The sequence below is a fragment of the Rutilus rutilus genome (assembly GCF_951802725.1).
Source record: "Rutilus rutilus genome assembly, chromosome: 19".
Taxonomy (NCBI): Eukaryota; Metazoa; Chordata; class Actinopteri; order Cypriniformes; family Leuciscidae; genus Rutilus; species Rutilus rutilus.
The window spans coordinates 22,475,753-22,503,749 of NC_140232.1; the positions used below are offsets into that span (position 1 = coordinate 22,475,753).

Here is a 27,997-nt window from a genome sequence, read left to right on the forward strand (position 1 = left end):
TGCACTAGCAAATGAATTCTGTTGTTGGCTAAAATATGCCTGAAATGAACTCACAAATGAGATATTTACAAAAAACCCTCGCTTGTGTATTTTTGATTGTGAATATGTAGATTTTATTCTCTTTCTGTCACTGGGGGAGATTATTTTGATTTTCTCACTATAAGCATTGCCAAAAGTCTTTTTATGTATGTATTGTTGAAACTAGATGAATCTCAAATGATTTAATGACTAAAATGATTTGAAAATGTGCACTCACAGGTGCAATGAAATGTATCTGAGGGCTGGAGGTCTTCTAGACTTCTGATGCCCCAGATTTCAGATGACATTTGTGAAAATGTTCCCTGGTTTCTCTATTTCAGGCTCATGCTTTTCAATGGAGTGACTGTATTTTAAAGCAGGCTGGCTTAAGGCAGGTTGACAAAGAACATTAGTGTTTCCAGCACATTGATGACCTCAGACCTGCCTTCCCTTCAGCCATGTGTTTTATAAAGGGACTGACATCTACAGAGACAGACAATAGCCTGATACAAACAAACAAAACTAAAGATGTTTTAATAGCGCATCAATCAGTAGTAAAATCAGCCTGCAAACCCTTAGCGATTAATACAAAATTTACCAGCATCTATTATTATTTTCAGTCCTTCTTATATAAAACGAAACAAAAGATACATGATTGCGGAGAACAATAATTCACTCCTTTACGCTCGCGGCACTAATTGAATGAATAGCAGTGGTTTTCAAACTATGGGTCATGTATGAAATATGAAACAAAGTACTCAAATTAGGTACGATGAACAAGTTTGTTGGTGGACATAACTTGAACTCACATATTTCCATATGTGATGCAGACCAGAACAGTGGCTGCATATGTATGCAAATCGCATACTTCCCTACTTTATAGGTCAAAAACAGTACATGACAGTATTCATAAAAGAGTAGGCAGGAAGTACCCGGATGACCTACTACTTCCGACGATATTCTGAAGTGTGCATACAATGGAGACTTCACTATCCCAATCCCATAAGGCCACGCAACTGACGTTGGTTGGACACAATGACAACATGGCAAATGTAGTACGTCGATTACTTTCATACTATTACTTATACAAAATAAGTATACCTCAAGAGAGCATCCGATTCTAGAAGCAACCACTTTCTCCTGCATCGCTTATTAGCTGCACGCAAATATGGCGTGACCTGAATACTTACATAGATTCCCTATCAAATTACTATTATGAGTCGGTTCCTTTAATGAATCGTTCAAAAAGCATGGCGTGCTTCTCAGACGGAAGGCTGCATCTATATCTAGTCTTTGGTCCTCGAAAGGTTGCATACCTCGGCTGCCATTTGCACTGCCCGGCAACAACAACAAAAATCTTTTTTTCGACAGGTAATGTATTTTTGTCCATTTTGGGAGTTCTTACTAATAAATAAATGTTCACCTTTTTATTAGCCTATTACTGTTGCCAATGTTTATACTGTAGTAATTTCCTGTTTGATTAAAATTTTTAATGTTTTTAACCCACCATTTTATAGAGTGTATTGTAAATAATATACAAATAATCACAGAAATATACTGCATGATTTTTTTTTTATTTTTTTATTTTTTTTTACGCTGTTAAGTAATTGTATTAATAGCATAGAATTACAGAAAATTGGTGGCATCTCTGCTGCCAGTGTTTTACTGTCAAATAAAAAAATATTGGAAAATACTGTATTTCGTTTTTCGGCAATGCGCTGTAAAGCAATTTCAAAGTATTCATACCTTCTGAATTTGAAGAATCAAGTGAATCAAGAGCATCAATTGTTTCCTTCACATCTTCCAATCACCCACAATCCTTTGCACACATTTCAATTCACAAAAAAAATTGTCACAAAACAAACCGGCACTGAGCTCAATCTATTTCACTACGTACCTAATGCAAGACATACAAAACAAAACAAAACAAAAATTTTGGAGCTGAAGGGATTTTTTTTTTAACACATAATGCTAAACTGTGCATAATGTAAACAATTGGGAGAACACAGACGGTTGTAAACCTGTAATGCATTAACAAAGTTGGTTAATACAAAGCTTTTTAAAATTATAATTGTATTTAATGCTGAGGAGGACTCTAACCTACAAGCCGCCGAAGGACTGAGGACACAGCCTTCCATTTGAGAAGCACCCACGAACTCTTGAGCTAATCACTTTGACGAATCTGACACTGAATGATCTCACCTAATCCACCAGAGCGGCTACTGAATCAACATAATGACTCACTGAACTCACTGCAGGTTCCATGTCAATGTCTCTTTAGGAACACTTAGGCTACTATTACTTGCTGTGCCACCAAGAAAGTAAAAAAAAATATTTTCACTCTTTAACTCACAGTGATGCTTTTGTTCATGGTTGTCATAATTTTTATATTTTGTTATAATGCTTATGCAACGAAACTGAGGAATTAAAAAAAAGCATATTTTACTCTAAAAAGTGTGTAATGAGTCCTAAGATTGATTATAATTGGGTGCAGGGTCCTATATGAAAACATTTAGGGAACCCGTATGAGCATTACTGACTATAGCGCATCTCTGCTTTATCACTGTCATCTGTGTGGATAGTTATGGTGTAGAACGTGTCTCTCCCAGATGGTTTCAGACATATTTTGGATCTGTTCTTCCAGAGAACATTGTCCAGATGTTTTTTTCCTCTCTGTTGGGAAACCGTTGCCAGTGAAAGCCATCGCTTTCGCTGGTTCTTCAGAGCAATTTGCAGAATTAATTTGGCATTAGCACTCAAAACCTATTTGGTGGTCTTTGAAGGGACCGTCAATCAATCTGTCAGAATTATGAGTCTCCATCTCCCTTGGTAACATTGAAAAATAGATTTTGATTTCAAAGAGTTCCACTCATTATAGAACAGCTGAAAGCCGTAAGAAGCAGGAATTTAGCAAATGCATTTTTGTTCGAGGGAGAAAACAAATCAACTCCTTATCAGTGATGTATCTTGTCCTTCCTTCCTTCAATTCGGGTGATGCAGCTGATGTGTCAGAAGTGAATTTTATTAAATGCTGCAGGTGCTCTTGAGGAAGGAAACACACCAGCCGGCCCCAGGGAGCCCACTGATTGGACGGTGAGTTAGTTCTCTACTTTCCTGCTTTTTGGCAATGACAAAAAGACTGTGATTGAAGGACAAGTCTGAGCTTGTCACTTAGTTAAAATTCTACCTATCTGTTTACTTCTCTATTTGCATCAGGATGGCCCCTTGTCAGTCAATTTCAGCCTAAACAGATTTGACCACACACTAGCAAGTAAACATAGTGAACAAAGGATAGATTAGAACTTTAGCAGTTAGTGCAGAAAAAAAAACTAAAGATATTTGTACAGTAACAGTATTTGTACCCTTTTAGGAGAGGAAATTCACCCATGAACACCATCTAAACACTGTGACCAGAGAGACTAGTGACTAATCACTCAGAATGAATGTGACAAACCCAGAGGAACTAAATCGAATAGACTTATGTAAATGCAAACCTGTCTCTGGAGGGCCCAGCCGTGGCATATAACTTGAATTAATGAGAAAATCTCTCTACTCTCCCATTAAAGGCTGCTTCGGTTTGTAATAGACTGTAACAGTTTGTAAATGATGGATTATTCATGAAGAAGAAACTCATGCATACAAAAAAATCACTCTCCGATCTTCTCGAAAACCGTCATTGTTTTATTCTTTGTCATTTTTAAGGCAATCCATTACAAATTTCACACACCACGGGAATGACAACAGCAATGTTCTATGTTCGGTTTGGAAATAGCTCACCATGCATATCGACTGATATAAAGAGAGGTAAAGAAGAAGAGAAAAGGAAAAGGAATCCAGCAAGAACGAGATGCTTCATGCTCTGTATTCCGGTTATGAGGCTTAAAAGAAGAGCAACAGGACAGTTTGTCACTGAACCCATCGGCCATTTTGGCACAATCATGCAAATGATTAGGGAATGTTAGCACTGAACAAGGGCCACATCTTTAGTACACAATTTACACTTTTTCATACTATTATATACCTCTTTGCAATAATTTTGAGAGCTACTTCACTATGACTTACTGGATTTATTATAGTGGGATAAAAAAAATAGTATTTGCTAAATTTACACCATGCCATAAAATTAACTCATTAACATTCTCTGGATAGTGATATACATTTCAGGAAGCCTGTCATTTGTTTTCAGATTTACAAGCCACCTAGCAGCAATGCGTTCATGAATATTAAATAGGATAAAAATAAAATAAAAAAAAGGTTACATTTATGCTAGTATAAAGTTTACATCTAGAACAAAAAATATCCAATGAAGAGTAAATAAGTCTTTAAAATCAATACACCTGTTAACACACTCAAACAAACCCTTTCACCCAATGCTCCCTTTGTCAGACTTCATCTTAATCTCCTAATTGATTGATGGATCACTTTATTCTCAGTAAAGGTGTGCTAATAACTCATGGTGAAAGAGAGGTGCTTTTAAACACATTGTCTTATTACCTGGGAGCAGATTTTCCGAAGTTAACAATCTCTGCTAAAGAAAGTGCGTCGTTCTTGTTGTAGAAGTGGGTTAAAAGGAGGTTTTCTCATTTTGTAAACATCTGTGCTCACTCATAAATTTGTAGTTTCAGGACCAATGGAGACTTAAAAAAAAATGCAGTTCAACTTTACAGTTTATAATCTACAATGCATGTAAAATTGGAATATATTAACAGATGCTTGCTCTAAAGCCAAAACATAGTTACAGCTTGGGACAAACAAGAAAAGAGATGTCAAGATTTACTGAACAAGAAGAAAATGTATCAAAACTGTAAGTATAAACAGCCCTGCTGTCCAAAAAAGATTACACATTAATCTGATAATTTTTACGTTTTAAAATGGACCTCTGACAAAATAAACTGTATACTATGTATGTTTTTTAGTGTTTCTAATGCTAAATAAGAGTAAATCTTATAGTTAACATTTTCTGAAAAGAAAATCAAAATGAGCTTGCTTTGTAAAAATATATAAAATACTGTTTCTAATTTATGCTTGCTATCAGCCATTTATGTAAACTTACTGTTTGTAAGGCAAGTTTATCAATTTAACTGTGTTCGATGTTTATTAATTTAACTGTGTTCGATGTTTATCTAAATTACTATGCCAGTGATATATACATCATCCAAGGCTAGAACATGTAAACAAAATGGCATTATGTTTGCACTGCGAGAAAAGCATCTTCAGCTGCATGCAAAGTGTTTTTTTATCTTGTGAAAACTCCAGGGTGAATCCCAGAAATGAAAGGGCAAAGGTTTAGCGTGGCTGGATGCGGGCAGACAGAAACACAGCAGATGTTGCCTCATCTCCAATCATCTCTAGCAGCGAGCGGCGAGGCATCTCACATGTTTCCCCCTGATGGGTCGTGTGCGTCTGAAGAGCTGCTGTACAATATGAAGATATACTGGCTCCAGAGCAATAATGAATTGGAGTGGCAAATTAAAAAGGAAAGGAAATCTGGCGTTCTTGAGAGCTGATCATTTGCCTGAAATTTCAGTCCGTGTACGGGGTGAGTACATCTCTGACTTCTCACATTTACAAATTTTACAGCATTAAGAAAATATTTGTGCTTTCTTTTACACTGGATTTTTCCTAACTGACTTGAAAGTATGTAAATACATTTATTACAGTGTCTTAATGCAATGTACAATTGTTTTTACCTGGATTTCATGCTTTAGAATAGAAAATCTTGTTTATCATATAGCTCTAAAAAGCTATAAATGGGAAACTGCCATGGGAAATATTACTTTGTACTAAAAAGACTTTGCCTGTGGAAAAATAAAACCACAATTACACAAACTATCTACAAATTCTACAAACAAATCAATCAATTCCACTACATAATATTTCAAACAATCACTTATAATTTCACTATTTTTCTTGTTACCTCCTCTGGTGGATATAAATGATATAGGAAGATTTTCCTAATATAACACAGTCCTCACGTGCTGACGCACAAGCGTGTTTGTAGATTTATAGATGTTAAATAAGCAGACAATTGCATTGTTTGCGCAGATATTCTCCATATATCCAGCACAGTCAGATCCAAACTATTAATCTGTCATAGCATCGACTAATTCGTGAAGAAATTATGGGGGAAACAAACTCACAGACCAGTCAGAACCATCCTTTTCTGTTCAAAGGCCAGAACACAGATTTAGTTTTCAATTTCTCCAGTGTATGGGATCCAAAAATGGAGAATTAAAGCCATCCGCTCTTCTAGACGCCTTATACTGATTCAGTCGTATTGGCTTTGAATTAGATCCAAATTGGAGGTGATGTAACAAGCATGGCTCTTTTCTTTCAGCATGCTGGGTAAACTCATATGGTGGGGGTTGGGCTGAGTCCAGGTGGGCTGTAGTCTGGTGGCGGCTGGTTGGGCTTGATGCCCCTTGACTTCATGTATAAGATTAACTGCTCTGGAATCTCAGCCAGGACATCCTTGGCAAGTCGGGCCATGCTCAAGACATGGTTTCCCGTCCGGTCCATATAGTCTCTGAATGGTACGAACTGCAGGCACAGACAAGGTTAAAAAGTAGTTAGTTATAGGTATTTATTTATTCCCTGAATCATTTTTATGTTTTAAATTTCCATGTAAACAATGTAACAAAAACAAGGCTGTTTTACAAAAAAAATTTATTGGTCGCAGTGTTAAATCTGAGATGCCTGTAAATGTAGGTCAGCAAAAGTTATTCCTTAAGAAACTTCCTCAAATAGTTATTGCATTATTTTGACACTGGTTAGGCAATATATACACCACATACCATCTAGTAGTGATCCACGTCCTGATTGAATCAATGTTTTTGAACAAATAAGTTAAGTGAATGATTTAGTGGCTCAGTTCCTGCATTAAAGGTGAACTAAGTAACTTTTTTACCTTAACTGAACAGCTTCGGAGTCATTGGAATGGTTATATTACTTATTTCGGGTTGAATGGTGGTCGTTTCGCACCCCCCTGGTGCCCGTGAGCGGAAAATCCGCACTTGCAACTTTGAGCCGGCGGGCCGCCGGCCGCCGCGTCAGGAAGTATCGCGTGATATCAGGTCTCGCGATGTAAACAATTGCTTTACGGCCAAAAGAAATCTGCTAAAATGCTGTCATTATTGCGCTCCCTCACGCTGTTCGAACCCGAATGAAGAAGACGTTTTAAAGAATGTCCCCTCTCCTTTGATGTCGTTGATCTACTAGCCTCTGCTGTCTGAGAATCGCCAACGAGTTTTTACAACAGTGTTGTCAAATATCTATTCCGAAGCTGTGGGGGGAGCTCTAGAGAGAAACCTGCGAGCAAAAAGCGAGAATACAGCGAAGAAATCCCGAAACTACTGAGCCCCGCTTTAATGTTTCAAATGTCACACTCATAGACAACCACTAGTCACCATAAATAGTGTAAACACACACATATACATTTATATACAAACATAAATTCATAAATATACAAATACATAAAGATATGTACCTGTACAATATCCCTCTCCGCCAGCTTTCCTCTGGAGGATATTCTTACATCGTCGCCATCCAGTTCTACCATGGCTAAAAAGTGAGATCATCATGAGATTTACATGCCCTCAAGCCAGTAAAACTCAATCTTGAGCCTTTCCCCCCAGCATGACACCAACATTTACCTCTTTGCTGGAACATTATGAAAGGCTAAATACAAATACTAATAGCAGATGGTGGGACAGGCTAATTATATTGAACAGCTGTGAGATCTGTGAGTTGACATCTGCTTATCAGTCCGAAACCCTAAACCTTCCAAATTAGGTGACTTTTCATCCAGAAACTACTTTATGTGAGTGCAAACTGTGAAGGCGCATTCATGCCTTCAAGCTTTAAACCTCCATGTGGGAATGCTAATGTTAGCTTTCATTTAGTGGAGTTGATAGTTATGAGCAGAAAATGCTGAGTACAATACAAACAAGCAAGCAAAAAAAGGTTTTGCAGTACATTTTCTTTTTCTTTTTGCAGTACATACAAATATAATGAAAATAAGAGTAAATAAACAGAAAATAAAGATAAAACTAAATAAGACAAAGACTGAATCTTTACAAAAGTGTGGGATTAGATTTCTTACCATCAAACTCAGCCTGGCCGACTCCAACAATAATGATGGACATAGGTAGTTTTGCCGCCTGAGAAGAACAGAGAAGATTCATTCTACCTCATGATACATTTTACATGCCGTAATCACCTTAATCATCCCTTATCAATTTAAGCCCTGTGTTTCCTCAGTTTCTTTGTCCAGTATTGTTGGTATTAAAGTGAATGTTCTATAGTGTGTCATATTGTTTTGGGTTTTGTTTCATGTTTATATTTTCATGTCTTTAATTTTGTCTTAAGTCATGTTTTCTGTTTTTCATGAGCTTCCCTTGCTTATCCTGCCATGTGATCCCCATGTGTCATGTTCTCATTGGTTGGTCTAGTCATGTGTTCTATGTTTTCAATGGTTCATTGTTTGATTATTCACAGGTGTTCCTTGTTAGTAATTAGTCTCTTGCTGCATCCCAATTCGCCTACATATACTATGCCCTAAAATTGTGTACTGTTTTTTGTGTAGAAAAAGTACATACTTTTTATTGTGTAGCAGAATAGTATGCGAGCTTTTGGACATACTACTTTGTCATAACTGCATCTTTAACGTAGAGCTCTGTCGCTCATCCTGTCACGGTTTAAACTGCCTTGTCAAACATTTTGTTGTCACAATTAAAATCCTCCAAATTAAATTAAATTAAATTTCAAACAGTTTCGGAGAGAAATATAGTAGTAGCCTATGTTGATACGCCAGTCGTTAGTCTTTCATGTGGAGAACTCTCCTCATGTGTTTTCAATTTGCATAATAATGCATTTAAAAGTGAATGACCAAACGTATCTTTACAAAAGTTCACAATGCTGTTGCAGATGAAATATAATGTGGACAACATAGAACTGCAGTTCGGATTCTAACCGGAAAAAGTATACCATCCGTGTGTCTAGTGATGGGGACGAGACCGCCTATGCCGAGTCCGAGTCAAGACCGACTCTCTGAAGGGTCGAGTCCGAGTCGAGACCGAGTCCGTTGGTTTTCAAATTCAGTCGAGTCCGAGTCAAGACCGAGTCTTTGAGGAAGCAAGTCCGAGTCGAGACCGAGTCTTTAGGAGTCGAGACCAAGACCATAAAAACATGTCAGTTTTCATATTCATGATTTAATATCACCCCAGTTAATAATCAACAGTTAGGCCTACAGACTAAGCTAGATTGGGAATTGTTTAGAGGAGCAGTCTTAACGTCTTAATATGGACTATGCTTTTACTATCATTAAAAAAATCGCTACATGCATCATCTTCTGCCTATTTTTCTAAACTGCTTCAACAGTGCTGCTCTGTCATCAACATGTTAAGCCTTTTTTTATCATAGTTAGGACATGCAAAATTTTCTAGTGGTATGTATTCCAGTGGACTAGTGATGGGGACGAGACCGCCTATGCTGAGTCCGAGTCAAAACCGAGTCTTTGAAGGGTCGAGACCGAGTCAAGACCGAGTCTTTGAAGGGTCGAGACCGAGTCAAGACCGAGGTTTTGAAGGAACAAGTCCGAGACGAGTCCGAGAAAGCAGAAATCGGTCTCGAGACCGGACTCGAGTACTACATCACTACGTGTATCTATGGAATACTCATTTCAACATAGGACTACAATTTGGGACACACTGATTCTAATTTCGAATACTATTTAGGACGGATACTGTGCAAAATGGGACGCAGCACGTGTATATTTAGCCCTCATGTTTCCATTGTTCCTGTCTAGCTTTGTTCACTGTAACCTCTGTGGGTGAGTTTTGTTTCATGTTTAAGTTTAGTTCAAGCCAAGTCAAGTCTGTTTATTTTGCATTTTGTTCATGTTCGGATAAATAAACTGCATGTAAAATACAATTTCTTCTTTATTTTTTTTCTGTTTTGGGCCAAAGTTGAACAGGACTTGTTTTTGTATGATTCACCCTTGCAGGGTCGATATCATATAACAAGCTTTAGCTTAACGACAATAAAGTTGAAACATTTTTATACATTTAGCACACAGCTTGTGATAGAGATAACAATAGATTTTTTTTATTTTTATCTGTACATGTTGAGCCAATCAGGTTTGAAAGGACATTATGAATTTGACTGTGTGATGGTTTGAAAAAAAAATTTATATATATTTTTTTTCATACAGTGAGGTGAAAAGCTATGCATTATTCAGGCCCTCCTGGATCAACATTCTCTCTCCTGTGCTAGCTTTCCCAGTTCCTGATATGATGCCTGACTGACAGGTCAAATCCCATTTATCAGAGAAGTAAAGAGTGAGTCTATATTGAGAAAACTCAGAGGCAGCTTAAGTGTGACAACGGATAACAAGAAAACCACAGGATATTCACAGAAACAAAACTCACTTTCTCCCCAAAGCGACTTCCCAGTGGTTTGAAATGAAAAGTAATTGCAGATAATGCATTACACATGATCCCAGCAGAAACAGACTAAAATAAAAGAAATGCATACAAGGGGGAAAACATGATTTCTATTAAATGTAATCTAAAGAGCTTATAATAAGATATACCTTTAATATACCGTATCAAAAATATATGAGAGAAATATTAAAGGCTCCTGAGGGTTTGGATTTTGAAAGTACTCTCCCAGAGGGCCTGTGAAAGCCTGTTGAGAGGAATGAATAATTTGTTGAATAAAAATGGCTGGACACACAACCTCAGTCACGCTGATAAGTTTGTGGGCTGTAATGGAGTTAGAATTGGAATTTCACCGGGGGCCACACACTAAAACACATCACACAAGATGAAAAAGAGTCACACACACACACACACACACACACACACACACACACACACACACACACACACACACAGAGCACAAACAAACCCTGAACTGTGGGGCCTGAAGAGCTAATCAAACCAATGAGTGATTTAGATCATTAATTACTACGATTCAGAGATCGATTTCTTCAGTAGCCCTCAAGCTTTATGTGGGAAACCAAACAAATTGTGAGAATATGAACAAATACTAAAACAGAATCAGCTGATTGCATATTTCAGAATTTCAGACATAAATATAGAGGAAATCAATATAAATAAATAAAATCATTTATTTTTAAAATAATAATAAGGTTGTAGGTAATAATAAAAAATTAAATAATAATTAAAATGTATTTATTTATATTGATTTTCATGGTATGTTTCGTTATTTCTGAAATACACTGTCTATGTATGTGTGTGTGTATATATATATATACGTATATGTATTTTTCAGTTTATTATATATTATTTATAATTTTTTGAATTCATTTATTTGTGTAACACTGACTGGCCACTATATTAGACACATCTGTTTAACTACTTGGTAATGCAAATATCTAATCAGCCAATCATATGGCAGCATTTCAGTGCATTTAGGCATGTAGACACGGTCAAGATGATCTGCTGAATTTCAAACTGAGCATCAGAATGGAGAAGACTTAAAGGGTTAGTTCACCCAAAAATGAAAATTCTGTCAGTAATTACTCACCCTCAAGACTTTCGTTCATCTTTGGAACACAAATAAAGATATTTTTGATGAAATCTGAAAGCTAGCTCACTCCTCCATAGGCTTCTATGTTATTGAAACTTGCCGGCTCAGAAAGTTAGTAAAGACATCGTTAAAATAATCCAAGTGACTACAGTGGCTCAACCTTAAGTTTATCAAGCGACGAAAATACTTTTTGTGCGCAAAACAAAACAAAAATAACGACTTTATTCAACTATTCATTTTCTTCCTCTGACGTGAGTTCGCGAGAGCGCCACGACGCATGCGCGAGAACTGAGAAGTTCTCGAAAGTCTTACAGGGTTGGAACAACATAAGGGTGAGTAATTACTGACAGAATTTTCATTTTTGGGTGAACTAACCCTTTAAGTGACTTTGAAGGTGGCATGGTTGTTAGTGCCAGACGGGCTTGGTCTGAGTATTTCTGAATCTACTGGGATTTTCAAGCACAACCATCTCTAAGGTTTACAGAGAATGCAGAGAAAATATCCAGCGAGCAGCAGTTCTGTGGGTAAAAAAAATGCTTGTCGATGCTAGAGGTCAGAGGAGAATGTCCAGACTGGTTCGAGCTGATAGAAAGTCAAAAGTTACAACCAAGGTCTGCAGAAGAGCATCTCTGAATGCAGAACACGTCAAATCTTGAAGCTTGATGAGCTACAGCAGTAGAAGAGCACAGCGTGTGCCACTTCTGTCGGCTAAGAACAGGAAACTGAGCCTACAATTCACATGGGCTCACTAAAATTGGACAATAGAAGATTGGAAAAATTTTGCCTGGTCTGATGAGTCTCGATTTCCGCTGCGACATTCAGATGGTAGGGTTAGAATTTGAAATAAACAACATGAAAGCATGGATCAATCCTGCCTTGTATCAACGGTTCAGGCTGCTGCTGGTGGTGTAATGGTGTGGAGGATATTTTCTTACACACTTTGGGTCCCTTGATACCAATTGAGCATGGTTTAAATGCCACAGCCAACCTGAGTATTGTTGCTGACCATGTCCATCCCTTTATGACCACAGTGCACCCATCTTCTGACGGCTACTTCCATCAGGGTAACACGTCATGTCACAAACCTCAAGTCATCTCAAACTGGTTTCTTGAACATGACAAAGAGGTCACTATACTCAAATAGCCTCCACAGTCACCAGATCTCCATGCTATTGAGCACCTTTGGGATGTGCTGGAATGTGCAGCAACTGCGTGATGCTATCATGTCAATATAACCCAATGTTTTCAGCACCTTATTGAATCTATGCCACAAAGAATTAAGGCAGATCTGAAGGCAAAATAGGGTCCAACCCAGCACTAGCAAGGTGTACCTAATAAAGTGGCCGGTGAGTGTATATATTGTGTACATACATACAAAATATACATACAAACAACCAAAAAAAAAAAAAAAAAAAATGCAGCCAATAATTATTTTATCCACTTGTGATATTGTGATGGGGATGGTATTGGTCCCAGGCTGTTTTTTGTCTACCAGTCCATCCCTGTCTGTATGCATTGTGCAGACAGCACACTGAGTGCTTGGTGCCAATGGGCAAGGATTATAAAAACATATTTATGGGGTTGGAAGTAGGTCAGCATTCCCGGAAATGCTCACGGGGGACAGAGGCAGTCATGAGTTGAAAGAAATAGAGCTGGGAAGATGAGTTCAAACAAACACATTTCACACACACACTTCATGCATTCATTGCTCTGTTTCCTGTAGGTCTTTCCTTCAAGCGCCTCTCTCGCAATCTTTCTCATTCACTTGTTTACTTTCCCTCTCCTTCTTGTTTCTCCCAGTTTTCTTTACTTTTTTTTTTTTTTACCAAATAACTCTCTCAGCCTTGAAATAAGTGCAGATTACTGTGAATTATGTGAGGTGACACATTTACAGCTAGCCTATAATAAACTCTGTGAATTACAGTGTTTTCTTGTCTGCTTAGCCACATTCCCTCTTGCCTGGCTTCAGTGTATTCTTAGATTTTCAGTGGTTGCTTCTTGAACACGCTCACACCTGCTGGTATCAGTGAGGATAAAGCTTCTTTGGAGTCATTTAACAGATTTATTAAATATAAAAAACGAAATTCTTACACATAGATCATGTACTGTCACTTTAAGGTTATTTTTCAATTTGTTCAATTTCAATTTACATTTTTTTTCAAGCATACATTTAACAGTTTAATTAAGTTAAACTTAAAAAAAAAACTATGCTAATTGGGATGACTTTTTATTTACATTTATTTGTTCTTTATTTTAAGGATGTTTAAACATATCTACAGGAAGAAAAAAAACACTACTAAAATACTAATTGACAATTATTTTTACAGTTTAGAAGAGGTGCATGTGTGTCTAAAATTGTTTATTCTTGTTTTTGTCTTTTAAACTCCAAAGCAACCATTTAGTACATGGACATTAACCTACATCATTTTAGTTTCTCTCAGAAAATAGATATAAGAGATCTAAGCTAATGGAGATGAGAAAAAAGTTATTTAAAGATATTTTAATCTTTAAATTAAAATGCATTTATTTATTTAAAGGATGTTTAGATATTTTTACTTGAAAAACCAAGACAAAAACTGATTATGAAAATGATTCCAGTGTGAATATTTGTCTATTCTTGTTCAAAAATCTAAATTAGTCACAGAAAGTGACCACTCAGTTTACTGAATTTCCCTACATTTCACTTCAGCTACTCTCAGGATAAGAGGCCAAATTGCTGTAAGTGCAGAGAATCACAGAGCGAGAGAGTGCGTATGAGAAATACTTCAAAGTGCTCATTTTAATCTAATCATTTAAAAAAAGAATAACATAAAAGAGCACAAAAGTGGGATTCTCACAGCAGACTTCAATAAAAAAATCACTTGAGGTATAGAAATGAATAACGCACATGCATTGTTCGGTCATTTGGCGTGAACCCAAATCAGTCAGTGCAGAAATGTTACCGTGTGACTGAAGACTGAGATCCAAAGCATCAAGGGAAGAGGGTGAAGAGACAGAGCAGCAGGCAAGATCTTAAAAGGAAGGTGTGGCTGTTCTAATAATGTGACTAAACAGTCGCAAATTCCCTTTAAATCCAGTCTGCTGGGTAACTATAGCAACGGTGACAGACGAATCCCATTAGATGTGAAGAGGACCTCCGGAAGACCCAAAACACACCTTAACTCAGGCTTTTAGGGCTCTTGTGATGCAGTTTTTTTTTTTTTTTACCAATGTGGTGATATAAAAAAAATTTGAAGACAGAAAGAGAGAGAGTGAGGTCAAAGATGACTTACATTGACGATGGCCTCTTTAGTCTGAGCCATATCTGATATCACACCATCTGTGATGATGAGAAGCACGAAGTACTGCGAGCCATCTTGAACCGCTGCGCCATACCTGTGCGCACACATACACACACACGCACACAAACAGTCACCTTTTCATATTAACAAAGATATTAGCAAAAATTCGAATCACCCAAATGAACCATTAGCCAAACATGAACATTTCTTCATGCTGGTTCAGTTGATTAACTGTGTTTTAACATCCCAGATGAATAATGAAAGAATGAGCATCCTCATTAAACACTTAGTATTCAGTGCTGGATCTCATGCATGTATATATTTGCTCAGGGACGTCCCTGTGCTATTGACATAGCTCTTCTGCCTTCATCAAAATCCCATAATGCTTTGTGATGCAAAACACTTTACAGAAGCTGACAGAAGATCTGGCCTCTCTGAGTTCCGCACTTGGTCACAGCAACAAGAAACCAACATTTGGGGGTTGTTAAATCATCTAGGCATGTAGAATTAGACCAGGGATGGGCAACGTCGGTCCTGGAGTGCCGCTGTCCTGCAGAGTTTAGCTCCAACCCTGATTAAAAAAACCTCACCTGCCTGTAGCGTTAGTAATCCTGAACAGAGATGGTCTTTAATTGGGAGATACGAGGGACCGCGGCTCGACCATTGGAGAAAGAGTAACTGCTAACTTGGATACCGTGTGCCTTGATAACCAATCACATTACAGCCTTGATGTCACTGAATTTCGTTCAGAGTTGTACGACAGTCAATCACTGTGTAATCAAATCATACCTGTCACGCAATTGTCTGCGACTTCTCTTATAAAACAGCATTTTTTTACGGTGTAAACTCTAAAAATAAATCAATCCAAAACTAATGTTTAAGAGCAAACATGTTGAAGATCAGCCGATTGGCTGTCGATTCATTAAATAAGCTATTTCCTCACAAAAGCGGTTTATTCAGCATAGTGAAGCCTCTCCTCCATTGAAATCCATAAAAAAGGCCGCTTGTCTCCTTCAACAGCAGCGTTGACAGGCATTACGCTTTTTTGTCGCTTGCCATCAAGTGGCTTTGTAGAGATTGATTAGCTTGTTCAGATGTGTTTGATTGGAGATGGAGCTAAACTCTGCAGGACAGCGGCACTCCAGGACCGTCGCCCGTCCCTGATTTAGACAATAAGTACAATCAGCTACAGTATTCAGGAGTATAGAAGCCTGTGTTTGTCTCTGAGTACAAAACAAAAAGCCCAAATGTGACTTTTTTCTTTTAATTGCTACTTTTGTAATAGTTACTTTTTCCTCACAGTTGAAACTTTTTTCATAATTCTGGCTTTATATCTCACAATTGCGACTTTGGTTCTCATAATTGTGACTTTATATCTTACAATAGTGATTTTTTCCTCACAGCTGTGAATTTTTTTCACAAAACTGTAACATTATATCTCAAAACTGAGATTTTGTTTCTCAAAATTGCAATTATATTTATCTCTGTTGTGACTATCTCACAGTTGCAACGATATCTCACAATTGCTTTTTTTCTCATAATTCTAACTTTATATCCCACAATTTCTTACAGTTGCGATTTTATTTCTCACAATTTCGACTTTTTCACAATATGATTTTATGGTTAATAAGGTTCTCATTTCAATCTTTATCTCACAATTGTTTTTCATTTTTTACAGAGGTGAAAACTAGCTTTAATACATCAGCACCTTAAGCTTTAAGTTTTATGGGGTCCTGTTGTTCTGATATAAATGTCATAATTTCTGCCTGTGAGTTTTGGTTTGCCTGAAGCAAGGGGTCCTAACACCAGCTGAAGGTTTGTTTTTCCAAAACTGTGAAGTCTGTCACAATAAATTACAATTAATACAACCATTTTCTATTCATTTGAATCTAGAAATGTGTTTCACTGCTGTTTCTTTCTATTGGTTTACACAGGATGAGTTTTCGACTGTTCCAGCACGCTCCTTTGAGCGTTGTTGCATTTTCTCACCTCGCTACATGGTTGATAACAGGAGCAAAATTGGTGGGGCCGTAAAGCTGGACAGTCTTCAGACTCTGGTGGTAAGCCTCCAGGATGCCCTCCATCCCGTTGCAGTATGGGTTATCTACGTTACCATTCTTCAAAAAAAACATCAGAGATCAATCAACAACTACGCCTCTACTGTCAAGGTCAAATAAGCAGATTAGATTTATCATAACACTTGATTTCTCAAGATATCTGCAGTTATTCATTTGAATAAGAAACTTTACAATATAAAGTACTTGATGTTTATTAGTGCGTCTAGACACTTTAATTTGCATTGCATCAGTGATTTCAACTGCGAATCCATTGAAACGGCAAGGGTTTGCAAATGTGTACTTCAACCAAAAACTGGTTCTTTAACGTTCTTTCTGCATCCTCGCAACCCATCTTACACATTCATATTCTTCAAATGCACCATCAAAACTTCCTCTAGTGTATCACCCTGAGGGATCTCAGTATCTGCTCAGTATTTTATGATTCATTAGATAATTATTCATGCTCTAAAGCAGCAAGAATGAAAATGAACAGTCATGATCCCAAGTTCCAGCTCAAGGAAAGAGGGATGGGAGGGAGGAGTAGCTGATGAAGGGGGAAAAAAGAAAGAGTGAGCGAAAACTAATTAAGAGACTTAAAATGCTCGACGAGATGAGGGTTTGGCACACACACATCATGAATGCTTGGGTAACATTAATGAGCAGGAGTGTCAAGAGCGCCTTATTTACACATTACACATAGATGAAACCAAGCATTACTAATTACAATATCATCAACATATGTGCAAACAACTAAATAAATACCTCGAAACAACCATACACAACCCACAGGATAAAGCAACATTATTCAGAGTGTCTAAAAAAAAAAAGCACGTATTTAGGACTCGACCAGAAATGACTCTGGATGTGTGCCAGCTAGCTGTGAAATCCACATAATCTATCTTATCTAGGAACAGGTACCAGGGGAAATTCATGGGAAACCCGGCCATCAGGAGGAAGTTTGGCTCCAAAGCCCAATGCAGGAAACATCTTATCGCTGTCATAGTCTTGAATGATCTCGCCCACGGCCTTCAACGCCATGGCGTACGCGTTCATCTGATAGGGGTTCATGTAGTGCAGGGAGGTAGACTGTGAAGGGTTCCCTAGAGTTTAAAGAGAGATGGATCATGAATTAAGACCAAATCTGATTCAGATATGTTAGCCAACAGCATGGAGAACAAACTCAAAACAGGAAACAATCATCACGGAAAAAATTACCATTGGAGGCAGTGAAATCAATGGCCACTGTGAAATGGATCTGAGTGCTAGAATGAGAGAAAGAGAGACGGTAAGAATATCAAATGAAAGCATTTAAATTGACATTACAGATGTGAGAACCTGAAGCTGAAGCTCAACAAAGGTGATGGATCCTGATTCACCCCAACCCGTGGCGGCACATAACATTTCCTGCTTCAAAACACACCAATGTTTCCACTCCTGCTGTTCGAGGGGGTTGGTGCAATTACCATCTCCAGCCCTGCATTGTGCCGTCTCTCACCTGACAGGCTGACAGCCAACCTCCCGCTCAGCAGCCAGACATTCCTCACAATCAACTCTGCCTGGTGGGAAGGTCCAACATCTGTGTAATCACACTTCTTTTTGCTCATTTTTTTTTTATTAGAGCAACAGTGAAACTGGTCTCAGAACAGCAGTCGACAAGCTTTCCACACACAAAACTGCCAAAAATCATGGATTCTCTCACAACTCTGTTTCTGAATTAAATCTGTATTGTCCAGCCAGTCTCTCTGCAGGACAAGCATCTGTAATCCAGGATTAAGCCGGAGTTCCCACTGATTTCAATACAGAAACAGAAAGCTTGCTGACTGCTATTTCACTGTTTCGACCAGTTTCACTGTTGCTCTAATTTAAAAAAATTGGGTGAAAATTTAAATTGAAGTATATATTTATTTTAATTGTTATTATTTAATTTTCCAGTTTCAGAGTTTTAGTTTATTCCAGGCTCAAGTTCAATTTTGGTCGGATATAGTGCCGTTACAACATAAAAATGTCCCAGTCCTGTTTTCCCTTAACTTTTCTGTCAGTTTTCCACTATCATAAATCATACATGGCATGTAAGCCATTAAAATAAAATAAATACAAAAATATAAATATGCTTAAATTTTGTCTTCATAAAGCATTATTCTTTGCAAAGCTTCTTTGGTACAATATATATTGTAACAATAATATTGTGAGAAAGTGCTATACAAATACAAAGAAAAAGATTTATCTCTTGCATTAGATCATTTTATTCCCTATAAACTAACAGAGAGCACTGAGCCCACAGAAAACAAATGGCAAATCTGAACACCTGCACAACGGAAACGATTATACGATAGCAAGCAACTTTTTCTGCTGCTGATGGGATACAACACTTGCACAGATAACCTCTGAAGCACCGAAAAATATTATAATGACATCTAATATCTGCATCTCAAAGGCATTCCTCTTTCAGCATGAACTCTGCATGTGCCTGCTGTGCAAATGAGAAATGAGCTCTGGACGCAAATATATTGTTGGAAAACATGGAGTATGAGGTCAGTGAATATTTATGAAACGTTTCCAAACGTACAAAGAAATCATCCTCTGATGCAAGAGGTTAGAAAGAAGAAACGAAATGGGGGAAAAAAAAACATTTTAAATGAAGGCCCTGAACAGCTGTCATTCATATGCAATCCCTGCAGCGAGATGTTTTCTTAAGAGCTGATTCATCAGTGATGATGGGACATCGGAGAGTAATTATGTATTTTAAACATTCACTGTACATCCACAAACATGACCACAAATAATGAGTGATTCTGGCCAAATCACATTCATAGGTAACACAAGGGTATTGTGTTTATGCAAAGACCTTGGGTAAGCACCCAAAAAACTGCTTCCTTTTTATCAGCCCTTGCTTTTTTTTTTTTTTTTTTTACTCAGCACAATATAAACAGGATGGCAGGGGGGAGCAGCACAATGGTGATGTGATTAACAAGCTCTGTGTATGCTCCTTTATCTTCATTTCTTTTTTTTCTGTCCATCTCAAGTTTTTTTGTGATTATCACTGATGTCTCCAGGCACAAAGTCTGGGCTGGTGCATTAATCTGCATTATATCGGGAACCTCAACAGCTCATGTGCTGGAGACGAGAAAACTCGGAGAGCTTTTGAACCGGAGCTTTCATATGAAGAACATTTATCTTAATGGTGGAATTCTGAATGCCATCTGAAAAAACAGCTGGAAAAGAATGATATAGAATGATGGGATTGTGCCTGTCACATTAGCAACCGTGCAGATGGATATATATATATATATATACAAACACACACATACACGTACAAGGTATATAAACATATGTGCAACTTGATCCAAGAACACACAACTCTGCAATGCAGCCGTTTAGAAATTCCTTGCTGTATTGTTAAGTTACGAATATCTTCTTGTGTCTTTAAGGCTATATTCCCCTCATGAGTTCTTTAATATATTTGACACAAACTCTGGACCATGATGAAGTGAAATCTGATTCCAATCGATGTTTTGTAAATCAATTATCTGGATTTAAATAAATAAGAAGAAAACAAACAACACTTGGTGGATTGAAGTGCGTGACAAAACACTGTATATCGTTTTCGTTTATGAATTGGGTTGTAATCCATCCGCACATTCTTTTTTCAGTGGCCTTCAAAAAAGTGGTGGGGACATGTCCCACCTATCCCAACCGCAAATTACACATATGGCAAATTTGGTTTATTAACATGAATTTAGGATGTTAAAAAAAAAAAAAATCACAGTCTTTGCAAGCAAGTCTTTGTTTGCTGTTCAAGAAATATATTTTTTACCAATAAATACTGTGCTTGAGGCAAGGTATACTGTAACAGGCAAAACTTTCTAGTTTTATTCCTATATATATTCCGAAGGTTTTACAGAAGGACTTTATATATCATATTTATATATCCGTCCTTCGGATGAGACGTAAAACCGAGGTCCTGACTCTCTGTGGTCATTAAAAATCCCAGGATGTCCTTCGAAAAAGAGTAGGGGTGTAACCCCGGCATCCTGGCCAAATTTGCCCCTTGGCCTCTGTCCATCATGGCCTCCTAATCATCCCCATATACTGATTGGCTTCATCACTGTCTCCTCTCCACCAGTAAGCTGGTGTGTGGTGGGCGTTCTGGCGCAATATGGCTGCCGTCGCATCATCCAAGTGGATGCTGCACATTGGTGGTGGTTGAGGAGATTCCCCTCTTCCATATGTAAAGCGCTTTGAGGTCTCAGAAAAAGCGCTATATAAATGTAACGAATTATTATTATTATTATATATCATTCACCTGATGATATAACATGTTAATCCAAAAAACATAGTGAAAATGTTTAGGTTTTTTTTCTGGCCGATAACAGTATTTTATATGGAGTCATAAAAAGAGATTAAAAGCCTTTGAATCTAATGTCAACAAAATGAAACAAGAATTTTGAACCTGGCTTTGTCCAATGTTCAGATATCTGTTTAGAAAATGCATGCAAATTAGAGCATATTATTAGGTAATGCATCATTTGCATATTTAAATATAACATTTCAGAAAACTTGTAATACAAAACAACTGTATTAATGTACTGTGAGAAATCAACTGGGGAAAGTATGGTGACATCTTTTAGTTGAAAGTTTTAACCTATTCACCTGTCTTGCCTTTATATAAATGAAAATAATTAGTCTAGAAAAAAAAAACTTCCTGCAGTCCATTTCTTTTCAAAACCATGATTAAACATTTAATAGGCTCCTTGGAAAGGGTTTTGAATTTTACATTAACTCTGAGAGCTACCTTTCTGACCTGCACTAAATTAACACCTCACTCAAGACACGATTCTTTCACTCAATCGCAGAAGTAAAAAGTGAATCCATCATACTCTCTGAAGCAGGATATGTTGATTTAACAGCTAGAAGAGTAATATATATAGTCCTCTCTACAAAGAGGAAAGTGAATGAAACGTAGCAATGGGAAATCCATACAAAGGTCTGCTTTCAACATCAATATTAAAGGTCAGAGTCTGATGGAGAAAAATAACAAAGGTGAAAACCTGACAGAAAGCAGTTTGAGTGTGGATAGAGTGATCTGACTCGGTGTGAACTGAACGTGGCATGTCAGAGCGATTACTCATAGTGTGAAAGGTCAGCCACGTCTTTTGGACAGTCGTAGATAACACTTTCTGACCTCTCTCTTTTACATTTTTTCGGCTTTTGCCACATTTATTTTTGACCTTAGTGACAAAGAAAAATATTTTACAGTGGGTACGGAAAGTATTCAGACCCCCTTAAATTTGTCACTCTTTGTTATATTGCAGCCATTTGCTAAAATCATTTAATTTCATTTTTTTTCTCATTATTGTACACACAGCACCCCACATTGACAGAAAAACACAGAATTGTTGACATTTTTGCACATTTATTAAAAAAGAAAAACTGAAATATCACATGGTCCTAAGTATTCAGACCCTTTGCTGTGACACTCATATATTTAACTCAGGTGCTGTCCATTTCTTCTGATCATCCTTGAGATGGTTCTACACCTTCATTTGAGTCCAGCTGTGTTTGATTATACTGATTGGACTTGATTAGGAAAGCCACACACCTCTCTATATAAGACCTTACAGCTCACAGTGCATGTCAGAGCAAATGAGAATCATGAGGTCAAAGGAACTGCCTGAAGAGCTCAGAGACAGAATTGTGGCAAGGCACAGATCTGGCCAAGGTTACAAAAAAAAATCTGCTGCACTTAAGGTTCCTAAGAGCACAGTGGCCTCCGTAATCCTTAAATGGAAGACGTTTGGGACGACCAGAACCCTTCCTAGAGCTGGCCGTCTGGCCAAACTGAGCTATCGGGAGAGAAGAGCCTTGGTGAGAGAGGTAAAGAAGAACCCAAAGATCACTGTGGCTGAGCTCCAGAGATGCAGTCGGGAGATGGGAGAAAGTTGTAGTAAGTCAACCATCACTGCAGCCATCCACCAGTCAGGGCTTTATGGCAGAGTGGCCCGACGGAAGCTTCTCCTCAGTGCAAGACACATGAAAGCACACCTGAAGGACTCCAAGATGGTGATAAATAAGATTCTCTGGTCTGATGAGACCAAGATAGAACTTTTTGGCCTTAATTCTAAGCGGTATGTGTGGAGAAAACCAGGCACTGCTCATCACCTGTCCAATACAGTCTCAACAGTGAAGCATGGTGGTGGCAGCATCATGCTGTGGGGGTGTTTTTCAGCTGCAGGGACAGGACGACTGGTTGCAATCGAGGGAAAGATGAGTGCGGCCAAGTACAGGGATATCCTGGACGAAAACCTTCTCCAGAGTGCTCTGGACCTCAGACTGGGCCGAAGGTTCACCTTCCAACAAGACAATGACACTAAGCACACAGCTAAAATAACGAAGGAGTGGCTTCACAACAACTCCGTGACTGTTCTTGAATGGCCCAGCCAGAGCCCTGACTTAAACCCAATTGAGCATCTCTGGAGAGACCTGAAAATGGCTGTCCGCCAACGTTTACCATCCAACCTGACAGAACTGGAGAGGATCTGCAAGGAGGAATGGCAGAGGATACCCAAATCCAGGTGTGAAAAACTTGTTGCATCTTTCCCAAAAAAACTCATGGCTGTATTAGATCAAAAGGGTGCTTCTACTAAATACTGAGCAAAGGGTCTGAATACTTAGGACCATGTGATATTTGTTTTTCTTTTTTAATAAATGTGCAAAAATGTCAACAATTCTGTGTTTTTCTGTCAATATGGGGTGCTGTGTGTACAGTAATGAGGAAAAAAAAAGAACTTAAATGATTTTAGCAAATGGCTGCAATATAACAAAGAGTGAAAAATTTAAGGGGGTCTGAATACTTTCCGTACCCACTGTATATCCCCAAACTTATTTCCCCTAATAAAAGATCTTAATGACTACTTTCGTCTTGTTTTCCATTAAAAATATCTAAACATCCTTAAGATACACAGCTGTTCAAACGTTTGAGGTCAGTAAAAAAAAACAAAAAAAAACAACACATTAATGCTGGGGTTTTTTCAGCAAGGACGCATTAAATGATTCAAACATTTAATCAAACGTGACAGTGTTTTACATTTATAATGTTGCAAAAGATTTCTATTTCATATAAATACTGTACTTTCTATTTATCAAAGGATCTCGAAAAAATTTATCATGGTTTCCACAAAAATATTGATAATAGTAAGAAATGTTTCTTGAGCACCGAATCATCATCTTAGAATGATTTCTGAAAGATCATGTAACACTAAAGACTGGAGTAATGGTGCTGAAAATTCAGATTTTCCATTACAGGTGTAGTGTCTCTCAAGGTGATCGAGTCAGCTCTAGGCCTCAGCGAAGCTTTTAACTTTTGACTTCTTCATGTACTGTAAATCACAGCCCTGGCTCCAGTGAGTCTGTACCGAATTGCCCGTTATCACATTAGTTTCCTGGCAGATGCTAAACAGAAACACCTTTAAGTTCCGTGGTGACTTAAAAAAAAAACACTCAAATAAACGCCGACTCCACTCATCGGAATACACATAACTCACACACACATGAGTTGAGACTTGGGCATGTCCCCATGTTATATTAGCCTAGTTATGATTCTTTAGTTATGTTAGGGTAATTTTAAATGCTTATATTCATATGGGAGAATGTTTCACTCATTTAATGTCTTTACATTTGGTATTAAAATATCCCTCTCTTTATGCCTTGATTAATGATGTATAATATGTTACGATATAATGCATTATATAAATTTTTTATGTTTAAGGAGACAAAGAAATTAATTTCAGGTAATTTCAGAAAAGATGTGTGTGTATTGATTTGGCCTTATAAGAGATGTACACTAGAACATCTTCGCTCATTTCACTTCGGATGAGACAACACTCTCCTGACTTTCCGGGAACTCACTTTCAAGTTAAACCTTTTTTTAAACATGAACGACTCAATCTCTGGAGGAATCCAACTAAGCTTCAGCTCACAAACGCACAGAGAGAATCTCCGCACACACGCATCCATCCTTACTCAGCACAAAAACCAATGCAAGTATTCATTTTATCGATCTTTAGATGCGTTTGATTCTTTGCTGGCTCTCAAAGGTTAACTGTTTGTGATATTTGCCATTCTTTGATCTTCTCTATCTTTCTTTCTTTACTTTTGGTTATTCTGTGTATATACATCCTTTGCTTAAGTTTGTTGTGTGTATTCGTATAGTTCAATTTATTAAAACCATATAAATAAACATCACAATTGAACCTTTTCCACATAAGCATCATGGCTCAATAAGTCTAGAACATGTACAATAACCACTAAGTCTTTTGTCCTACGTAAGCTGATGTGAATTTCAAGCAAATTATTATTCTTAAAGCAAAAATTTGTTTTGAAGAATAATGTAGCCTACCACAGCTCAAGATCGAAGATTAATTCAAAAGCTGAAAAACAGTAATCCACATTCTTCAGTGTCACATGATCCTTCAGAAATCATTATAATATGCTGATTTGTTTCTCAGGAAACATTTCTTATTATTATCAATGTTGAAAACAGGTGTGTTGCTTAATATTTTTGTGGAAACCATGATAAAAAAAAAAATTCAATTCTTTGATGAATAGAAAGTTAAAATGAACAGCATTTATTTGAAATATAAATATCTTATGATATTATAAAATGTCATATATAAATGTCAATTCTGATTACTTTAATGCATCCGGTTAATCATGTCTATCTACCACCCCTATTCAAATGAATTAAGTACTAATTTCTTTTAACCTCAATTTATTCAATTCATCACCACACCAAACAGACAGGATACATCGCTAGCTTTAAAAACCTACCAGATGGAGGTATCTTAATAAGCAGGATATTATTCAAACCTTGGATTCGGACATGCCCTGATGCCTTCCTACCTCCAGATACTGCCTGTCAATGCAGCTTTTTTCCAGTTTAGGACAAAGCCTTTAAATCAGAGATAACAGACAAAGAGGGGCAAGCAGGTCATACTTCCTAATGCCAGATATATAAATGGATCAGAGTATAAGGTCAGCGGCCCCGAGATGTTTTCCCCAAAACTGGCATCCGAGCAGAAGGCCAGCCTTTCATCAGAGCAAACTGAAAAGGACCTGGCAACCCCTGAATACTGATTACAGTAACTTCAACAATAGCCGTGTTTGTTGTTCTAGTTTAGTATTTAAGGGGTTATTCGGGTCTTGTTTACTGGAACTCTTTCCCAAAGCTGTTTGATGAGCTGTTTGACGCCATTACAATGATAACATCCGAGTGGCTTCAGCAAGACTTTGACCTTTACATCCGCTGAGAGTGTTTACAAAAATTACATGTTGTGACGCTGAGATTTCAGAAGCATTTTAGAACAGGCTAAATACAGTACATAAGCGTTGAATGTGTGTATTTTCGCCCATACCCTGCTTTGATGTAGTCCAGGAACGTGTGTTCGGCCTCCACCGAGAATGAAAGCATTGTCACCTGGGTAATTGAGCAACAAAGAACAGATGGTTTACAACAGCATATGCGCACAAACCACATCTGCAACGAAACAATCCATCATGGCATTATGCAAAGACTCTCTTCTCTGCTGTCAGTACCACACAGTCTTTTTCATTAGTATTGTCATTAGACAACCAGGATCTTTCCATGTTGGGAGGAAGACAGGTGATGGACTATTCATTTGAGTTTTGATTAAAATCTCTAAGCCAATTCATGGCAGTTAATGCGGAGAGTCTTTGTGGATCATCAATCACTGTTATCCACCCGGACCTCCGATATTACTTTCTCACTGCTCCCCTTATCAAAGTGTGAAGCAGAAAGCACTATCCAGTCAAGGGACTTGGATCTCAGATTGTCAAGTAATTTATCTGAATAATAACCAGACATACAGAGTCCTTGTGGAATACAGCTGGGCAAATATATTTAGTGTTGTAAGAATGCAGTGAATTCAGTGCAAAAAATTGAAAATGTTGCCTTGGCATCAAACTGAAAAAATTTAAGTTTAGCATGTAATTTTTTTGACTGTACTAAAGCATAATAATATCATAATATGTTTGCAGTTATTTAGGAAACGTTCACATACTTGTTTCTCTGAGAAACAATGCTACAGCCAGTTATTCTTCTTTGAATTGTGCGTTCGGTGTCGGAATGTCTGTTTTTGTTTTGGTCTGTGCGATGCTGCACGCTGCCAGTTTAACCAATAGTATTTCCACACCCCCGGTTGCCAGTTGGCGGAAAACACAGCGTATTGCATATTCCAGACCTAAAAGAGCCTCGGTATCCATCTAAAAATCTCTATGAACGGGAGCATATTAAAATGTGGATAAATCAACTCAACAACTTACAGAGTGTGTAAGTCTCCTCAGCTTTCATTGTTAATTGCACTCTCTCCTGTTGAGTGTCTTCAATCTGGCAACCGGCGTGAGCATCGAGTCTGAGGAGGAGGGGGCGGGGGAATTTGGACTGCAGTACCCATTTCAACCACTAGCTAATAGTCAATATTACATACTGCACCTTTAAGATGAAATACAAAAATGACTAAAACTAAAATTGCAATGAAAATAAATTAAAGCTAAATGGAAATATTAAAAAAGAATAAAAAGGAGTTTTAATTTTTATTTGAGTTTAAGTAGTAACTAAAAATATATAAAATAAACCTTAATAAAATATTACTTTTAGTCAAAATATAAATAAACACTAGACTAGCAGCACGCCCGTTTTCATAATGAACTTAATATATATTTAAACTTCTCACTGTAACATAAAAGGTCTTTAACGTTGTGTTTTCCGCCAAAATAAAAGCATACATGTAGCGTAAAATCAAATAACATACATATTTATATTTATTTATTTTACAGTGCATTTGTTTCACAATTTGTGGCTATTATTGTCCTAGGAATAATAATAATAATAATAATATACTATGTTAATATGTTAATAATATGTTTTCCTTTGTTCAATTTGCACACTGAACATGGGTTGGAACTCTTAATTTCGAACTCTCAAAGTTCAACAGATTGATGAATTTAACATGTACAAAATGATCTTCCAGTGGAGCATGTTCCTGGACCGAGGTTCACCCCCCACAGTCTAAC

General features: G+C 37.5%; 1 protein-coding gene across 3 annotated transcripts in view; it reads right to left on the bottom strand.

Moving 5' to 3' along the window:
• Positions 1–3,685: 3,685 nt before the first annotated feature.
• cpne5a (copine Va) overlaps positions 3,686–27,997 on the bottom strand; it is an 87,218-nt gene continuing 62,906 nt past the window's right edge. For all 3 annotated transcript variants that reach the window (XM_084389436.1, XM_084389435.1, XM_084389437.1), the window contains 8 exons: positions 26,320–26,381; positions 18,125–18,171; positions 17,828–18,009; positions 16,842–16,969; positions 14,844–14,946; positions 8,120–8,177; positions 7,505–7,578; positions 3,686–6,558 (listed from right to left, as the gene is read on the bottom strand). In XM_084389436.1, the coding sequence (XP_084245562.1) occupies positions 6,370–6,558; positions 7,505–7,578; positions 8,120–8,177; positions 14,844–14,946; positions 16,842–16,969; positions 17,828–18,009; positions 18,125–18,171; positions 26,320–26,381 (843 nt within the window). In that variant the 3' untranslated portion in view covers positions 3,686–6,369. The remainder of the gene's footprint in view (positions 6,559–7,504; positions 7,579–8,119; positions 8,178–14,843; positions 14,947–16,841; positions 16,970–17,827; positions 18,010–18,124; positions 18,172–26,319; positions 26,382–27,997) is intronic.